Raw genomic sequence first — 8,385 nt, forward strand, 5'->3', positions numbered from 1 at the left:
TGACTTCCCTGAGAGACAGAAGTTCAGGACTTAAATTGTCATTAGACGTTCTTTTTTTGCTCATTGTTGCCAGAAGGACTCATTGCAAAATTGAAAAGTATTGCCAAATAACAAAATAAATACTTCATTGTGGATTTATGCCCTGAAATCAATGACAAAAGAAGAGTGTTCTTTCTCTTCCATACGCTCTGGGTCAGAACCCTGTAAGCCACGGATATGTCATAGCCTCCTAACCCTTCATTTCCCATGTCCTCTGCTGACCTGTCAACTGGCAGCCCAGCAGCCGATTCTCTTCTCTGCCTGCACTCTCCCTTGGTGATTTCATCCAGTCCTGTGGCTTTAAATACCAAATACCATCCATGTGATTACAACTCCCAATGATGTATCACTGTCTCAGACGTGGTCTCCCAACACCAGTGCTGTGTAGCCAACTGCCCCAGTATCCCCATCTGATGTCCGACAGACAGCTCAGCCTTCACATGTCCAGATGTGATCCCCACCTGATGTCCGACAGACAGCTCAGCCTTCACATGTCCAGATGTGAACCCCCGATCTTCCCCAAGAAACCTGCTCCATCTTCACTCTGTCATCTCCAGTTCAGTTGACTGCAGCTTCCTATTTCCGGGTGCTCAGGCCAGAAATCTAAGCATCATGCAATTCCTCTTTTGTCATAACCCATATCCGATTGGAAATCATGGTGATTCTACCTTCAGACTATACCTAGAGCCTGATCACATCTCACCGCTTCCATGGCTGCCCCTCCCCGGCTAACAGGTTTATTCAGTATACTTATTGTCATTGCCTCTCTCCTCCCACAAGGCTAGAAGCACCTTGAGGGCAGGGGGTTTTGCTTGTTTGATTCACTGCTATGTCCCAAACACCTAGAACAGTGCCTAGCACATAGTGTGTGCTCAGTACCTACTTGTCCAGTGGATGAATGAATGGAGGGACCCATGGATTTTACCCAATGTGAATGGCACGGTGTGTGGGTTACAGTGTCACAGCGAGAAGGTCATCACGTCCTCCGCAGATGAGGAAAGTCGGGCTCAGAGACACAAAGTGATTGCCTAAGACTGCAGAGCCGAATAGATTTTCCCGAGATCAGCTCTCTTATGCAATATCTTGTGTTGGATACTATGAGTTTTGCCCAGTTGAAGGGAAGGACTCTTAGGCATCACTAAGGATAACGATGATGATAACAGTAGCTAACGGGTAGCAAGTGCCTACAAAGAGCCAGGAACCCTTTGAAGCACTTTGCATATATTAACTCATCCAGGTGGGAGGAGGAATTTTAGGTGTGGAGTGCCAGAAACCCCCCACCTTCTACTACTGCCTTCACCTCCTCCACCCTACTGGTCCCCGTCCCAGTGGATCAGCATCCCTGAGGGCCGGGCCTCTTCCTTGCTTCATTCCATCTTCGGTCATCGACCACTGTCTCCATGTCTGCCTCCCTCTAGATGGTGAGCACCTTCAGGGGGCTGGGCCCTGTTCCCCGTATCTCCAGCACCTGGCAAAGTACTGGTGCAAAGTAGGTGCTCCATAAATCAAACACGAGCACCTACTTTGTGCCAGTACTTTGTGTAATGAAACACTGCTAATAATAATGGTATGGTTGTAAATAAGACTCATCCTCCCTTTCCACTGAGTGCCTCCTCTAAGCCAGGCGACCAGGCCAAGCTCTCCACAGATACACTCGCCAGTCCTTGCCACAATCCCACAAGAGGGATACAATTAGGTCCAATGTTCAAAAAGGAAAATAAAAGTCAGTTGGTCTAAGTGGCCCACAACAAGTAGTTACGTCAAGATTTGAACTCAGGTTTCAAAAGCCCTGGTCCTTTCCTTTATACCCGGGGTCAGCAAACTTTTCCTCTAAGGGAATAGGGGGTATTTTCAGTTTTGCAGGCCAAAGGGCCACAGTGGCAACCACTCAACTCTGCTGTTGTAACACAAAAGGTAAATGAATGGATGCAGCTGTGTGCCAATAAAACTTTATTTTCCAAAACTGGGGACACGCTGGATGGGCTGCAGGCTAGAATTGGCCGCCTCCCGTGTGATGCTCTGTGAAGTTCATTGCAGGTCACCGTGGATGGCCTCCCGGACCCTCCTGGAGTTCCAGTCCTCCAACCAGAGCCAGCTCCCGCCTCCAAATGCCACGTCCTGCGACAGCGCTCAGGAAGCCTGGGACCTGCTGCATAGAGTCTTACCCGCAGTTATCATCGCCATCTGCTTCTGTGGGCTGCTGGGAAACCTCTTTGTGCTGTCCGTCTTTCTCTTGGCCCAACGGCGTCTGAACGCGGCAGAAATCTACCTGGCCAACCTGGCGGCTTCCGACCTGGTGTTCGTCTTGGGCTTGCCCTTCTGGGCAGAGAACATCTGGAAGGAATTCAACTGGCCTTTCGGAGCCCTCCTCTGCCACGTGGTCAACGGTGTCATCAAGGCCAATCTCTTCATCAGCATCTTCCTGGTGGTGGCCATCAGCCAGGACCGCTACTGCGTGCTGGTGCACCCCATGGCCAGCCGGAGGCGGCGGCAACGGCGGTGGGCTCAGGCCACCTGCGTGCTCATCTGGGCCGTGGGGGGCCTCCTAAGTATCCCCACGTTCCTGCTGCGCTCCGTCAAAGCTGTGCCGGAACTGAACATCTCCGCCTGTGTGTTGCTGTACCCCAGCGAGGCCTGGCCCTTTGCAAGGATGGTGGAGTTAAACGTGCTGGGGTTCCTCCTCCCACTGGTTGCGATTGTCTTCTTCAATTGTCACATCCTGGCAGCCCTGCGAGGGCGGGGGGAGGTCAGAAAGACAAGGCACGGGGGGCCCACAGATGGCAAGACCACGGCCCTGATCCTCTTGCTTGTGGCTGCCTTCCTGCTCTGCTGGACCCCCTACCACTTCTTTGCCTTCCTGGAATTCCTGTTCGAGGTGCGGGCTGTCAGAGGCTGCTTCTGGGAGAATTTCACCGACCTGGGCCTGCAATGGGCCAACTTCTTTGCTTTCACCAACAGCTGCCTGAATCCAGTGATTTATGTCTTCTGGGGCCGGCTTTTCAGGACCAAGGTCTGGGAACTTTATAAACGATGCATCCCTAGATGACTGACTCCAATCTCCACGTCCCATAGAAAAGAAATCCTTCAACTTTTCTGGCGGAATTAAAACAGCAGGGAGGGACTTCCCTTGTGGCACAGTGGTTTAGAATCCGCCTGCCAATGCGGGGGACACGGGTTCGAGCCCTGGTCCGGGAAGATCCCACATGCTGTGGAGCAACTAAGCCCGTGCGCCACAACTACTGAGCCTGCGCTCTGGAGCTGGAGAGCCACAACTACTGAAGCCCACATGTCACGACTACTGAAGCCCGCGAGCCACAACTACTGAAGCCCGCGCACCTAGAGCCCGTGCTCCGCAACAAGAGAAGCCACCGCAATGAGAAGCCCACGCACTGCAACGAAGAGTGGCCCCCGCTCGCCACAACTAGAGAAAGCCTGCACGCAGCAACGAAGACCCAACGCAACCAAAAATAAATAAATAAAATAAATAAATGTATTTAAAAAGGTAAGCATCAGGGAGCCAAGAAGTGTGACTTCCTCATCAACTATTACTGACGTAATAAATACTACTGTAATAAGCTGAATGATGGTACCCCAAGATCACCAGGACCTAGTCCCTGGAACCTGTAACTGTTTATAGGGTAATGGGGACTTTACAGATGTAATTAAGCAAAGGATCTTGAGATGGAAAATTATCCTGGGTTACCTGGGTGACCCAATGTCATCACAAGGGTCTTTATAAAAAGAGGAGGCAGAAGTGTCAGAGACAGAGAAGGCTGGAGGGATACAATGAAGGGGCCACAGGCCAAGAATTGCAGGTCCCCTGTCGAGACATGAAATGGCAAAGAAATGGATCCTCCCTGGAGCCTCCTTCTGGAACCAGCCCTGCTGACATCTTGATTTCAGCCCAGTGATGCCTGGTCTCCAGAACTGGAAGAAGATAATAAATCTGTGGTTTTTAAGTCACCAAGTTTATGGTTAATTTGTCACAGCAGTAGGAAACAAGTTTCCAGTAAGCATCTCTTATTACATTTCCACTTGCCTGCCCATCCAAAATGTTCTAAGTTAACTGCTAGGACTAGAGAGATGACATAGCTAGAGAGCCTATCCACAAGGAACTTGCATAGATCGAAATAATTATAGTATAAAAAAAAAGTAAACGAGAAATCGCATGCGCGTGACACAGACCCAGTACCTGGAGCATTCAGAGGGAAAGGGGATGATCTCCTTCTAGGGTTATCAGCAGGCTCGCCCCGCACTCCGTGCCCCTCCCTCCCCCCAGCCTGAGTGAGCCAGAGCCCCTGAATCAGCTGATCCTTTAACCCAGTCCGGTCTGAGCGAAGAACAGATGCCCTCAGGTGGAACCCCGGGAGATGTGCAAACAAAGAACAGAAAGGGAAATCTCTCCCAGCAGCCTCAGAAGCACTGGCTTAAAGCTCCACAATCAACTTGATGTACCTGCATCTGTGGAATACATGAATAGACAACGAATCATCCCAAATTGAGGAGGTGGACTTTGAGAGCAAAATTTATGATTTTTTTCCCCTTTTTCCTCTTTTTGTGAGTGTGTATGTGTATGCTTCTGTGTGAGATTTTGTCTGTATAGCTTTGCTTCCACCATCTGTCCTAGGGTTCTATCCGTCCGTTGTTTTTTTTTTTTTCCTACTTAACAAATTTTTTTTCTTAATAATTATCTTTTATTTTAATAACTTTATTTTACCTTACTTTATTTTATTTTCTCTTATCCTCTTTCTTTCTTTCTACTTTTTCTCCCTTTTATTGTGAGCTGTGTGGACGAAAGGCTCTTGGTGTTGCATTCAGGAGTCAGCGCTGTGCCTCTGAGGTGGGAGAGCCAACTTCAGGACACTGGTCCACAAGAGACCTCCCAGCTCCACGTAATATAAAACGGCGAAAATCTCCCAGAGATCTCCATCTCAACACCAGCACCCAGCTTCACTCAACGACCAGCAAGCTACAGTGCTGGACACGCTATGCCAAACAACTAGCAAGACAGGAACACAACCCCACCCATTAGCAGACAGACTGCCTAAAATCATAATAAGTCCACAGACACCACAAAACACACCACCAGACGTGGACCTGCCCACCAGAGAGACAAGATCCAGCCTCATCCACCAGAACACAGGCACTAGTCCCCTCCAGCAGGAAGCCGACACAACCCACTGAACCAAACTTAGCCACTGGGAACAGACACCAAAAACAACGGGAACGACGAACCTGCAGCCTGCAAAAAGGAGACCCCAAACACAGTAAGATAAGCAAAATGAGAACACAGAAAAACACACTGCAGATGAAGGAGCAAGATAAAAACCCACCAGACCTAGCAAATGAAGAGGAAATAGGCAGTCTACCTGAAAAAGAATTCAGAATAATGATAGTAAAGATGATCCAAAATCTTGGAAATAGAATAGAGAAAATGCAAGAAACATTTAACAAGGACCTAGAAGAACTAAAGATGAAACAAGCAACGATGAACAACACAATAAGTGAAATTAAAAATACTCTAGATGGGATCAATAGCATAATAACTGAGGCAGAAGAATGGATAAGTGACCTGGAAGATAAAGTATTGGAAATAACTACTGCAGAGCAGAATAAAGAAAAAGGAATGAAAAGAACTGAGGACAATCTCAGAGACCTCTGGGACAACATTAAACGCACCAACATTTGAATTATAGGGGGTCCAGAAGAAGAAGAGAAAAAGAAAGGGACTGAGAAAATACTTGAAGAGTTTATAGTTGAAAACTTCCCTAATATGGGAAAGGAAATAGTTAATCAAGTCCAGGAAGCACAGAGAGTCCCATACAGGATAAATCCAAGGAGAAATACGCCAAGACACATATTAATCAAACTGTCAAAAATTAAATACGAAGAAAACATATTAAAAGCAGCAAGGGAAAAACAACAAATAACACACAAGTGAATCCCCATAAGGTTAACAGCTGATCTTTCAGCAGAAACTCTGCAAGCCAGAAGGGACTGGCAGGACATATTTAAAGTGATGAAGGAGAAAAGCCTACAACCAAGATTACTCTACCCAGCAAGGATCTCATTCAGATTTGATGGAGAAATTAAAACCTTTACAGACAAGCAAAAGCTGAGAGAGTTCAGCACCACCAAACCAGCTTTACAACAAATGCTAAAGGAACTTCTCTAGGCAAGAAACACAAGAGAAGGAAAAGACCTACAATAACGAACCCAAAACAATTAAGAAAATGGGAATAGGAACATACATATCGATAATTACCTTAAATGTAAATGGATGAAATGCTCCCACCAAAAGACACAGACTGGCTGAATGGATACAAAACCAAGACCCATATATATCCTGTCTACAAGAGACCCACTTCAGACCTAGAGACACATACAGACTGAAAGTAAGGGGATGGAAAAAGATATTCCATGCAAATGGAAACCAAAAGAAAGCTGGAGTAGCAATTCTCATATCAGACAAAAGAGACTTTAAAATAAACACTATTACAAGAGACAAAGAAGGACACTATGTAATGATCAAGGGATCAATCCAAGAATATTTAACAATTGTAAATATTTATGCACCCAACATAGGAGCACCTCAATACATAAGGCAAATACTAACAGCCATAAAAGGGGAAATTGACAGCAACACATTCATAGTAGGGGACTTTAACACCCCTCTTTCACCAACGGACAGATCATCCAAAATGAAAATAAATAAGAAACACAAGCTTTAAATGATACATTAAACAAGATGGACTTAATTGATATTTATAGGATGTTCGATCCAAAACCAACAGATTACACATTTTTCTCAAGGGCTTATGGAACATTCTCCAGGATAGATCACATCTTGGGTCACAAATCAAGCCTTGGTAAATTTAAGAAAATTAAAATTGTATCAAGTAACTTTTCCGACCACAACGCTATGAGACTAGATATCAATTACAGGAAAAGATCTGTAAAAAGTACAAACACATGGAGGCTAAACAATACACTACTTAATAACAAATCTGATCACTGAAGAGATCAGAGAAGAAATTAAAAAATACCTAGAAACAAATGACAATGGAGACACGACGACCCAAAACCTATGGGATGCAGCAAAAGCAGTTCTAAGAGGGAAGTTTATAGCAATACAATCCTACCTTAAGAAAGAGGAAGCATCTTGAATAAACAACCTAACCTTGCACCTAAATCAATTAGAGAAAGAAGAACAAAAAACCCCCAAAGTTAGCAGAAGGAAAGAAATCATAAAGATCAGATCAGAAATAAATGAAAAAGAAATGAAGGAAACGATAGCAAAGATCAATAAAACTAAAAGCTGGTTCTTTGAGAAGATAAACAAAATTGATAAACCATTAGCCAGGCTCATCAAGAAAAAAAGGGAGAAGACTCAAATCAATAGAATTAGAAATGAAAAAGGAGAAGTAAGAACTGACACTGCAGAAATACAAAAGATCATGAGAGATTACTACAAGCAACTCTATGCCAATAAAATGGACAACCTGGAAGAAATGGACAAATTCTTAGAAATGCACAACCTGCCAAGACTGAATCATGAAGAAATAGAAAATATGAACAGACCAATCAGAAGCACTGAAATTGAAACTGTGATTAAAAATCTTCCAACAAACAAAAGCCCAGGACCAGATGGCTTTGCAGGCGAATTCTTTCGAACATTAGAGAAGAGCTAACACCTATCCTTCTCAAACTCTTCCAAACTATAGCAGAGGGAGGAACACTCCCAAACCCATTCTACGAGGCCACCATCACCCTGATACCAAAACCAGACAAGGATGTCACAAAGAAAGAAAACTACAGGCCAATATCACTGATAAACATAGATGCAAAAATCTCAACAAAATACTAGCAAACAGAATCCAACAGCACATTAAAAGGATCATACACCATGATCAAGTGGGATTTATTCCAGGAATGCAAGGCTTCTTCAATATACGCAAATCAATCAACGTGATACACCATATTAACAAATTGAAGGAGAAAAAATATATGGTCATCTCAATAGATGCAGAGAAAGCTTTCAACAAAATTCAACACCCATTTATGATAAAAACCCCCTGGAAATTAGGCATAGAGGGAACTTTCCTCAACATAATGAAAGCCATATATGACAAACCCACAGCCAACATCGTCCTCAATGGTGAAAAACTGAAAGCATTTCCACTAAGATCAGGAACAAGACAAGGTTGCCCACTCTCACCACTCTTATTCAACATAGTTTTGGAAGTTTTAGCCACAGCAATCAGAGAAGAAAAGGAAATAAAAGGAATCCAAATCGGAAAAGAAGAAGTAAAGCTGTCACTGTTTGCAGATGACATGATTCTATAC

General features: G+C 44.8%; 1 protein-coding gene across 1 annotated transcript; it reads left to right on the forward strand.

Moving 5' to 3' along the window:
• Positions 1 to 1,712: 1,712 nt before the first annotated feature.
• BDKRB1 (bradykinin receptor B1) lies at positions 1,713 to 3,165 on the forward strand. Its single transcript, XM_029238136.1, has one exon. The coding sequence runs from the start codon at positions 1,958 to 1,960 to the stop codon at positions 3,083 to 3,085; it is 1,128 nt and encodes a 375-aa protein (XP_029093969.1). The 5' UTR covers positions 1,713 to 1,957; the 3' UTR covers positions 3,086 to 3,165.
• Positions 3,166 to 8,385: the final 5,220 nt, after the last annotated feature.

Source organism: Monodon monoceros, unplaced genomic scaffold (genome assembly GCF_005190385.1).
Source record: "Monodon monoceros isolate NGI ecotype Baffin Bay Population unplaced genomic scaffold, NGI_Narwhal_1 Super_Scaffold_21, whole genome shotgun sequence".
NCBI lineage: Eukaryota > Metazoa > Chordata > Mammalia > Artiodactyla > Monodontidae > Monodon > Monodon monoceros.

What these genes read in the sequence shown, in the direction of transcription:
- BDKRB1 (XM_029238136.1), top strand. Translation starts at nt 1,958, where the DNA reads ATGAATGGATGCAGCTGTGTGCCAATAAAACTTTATTTTCCAAAACTG.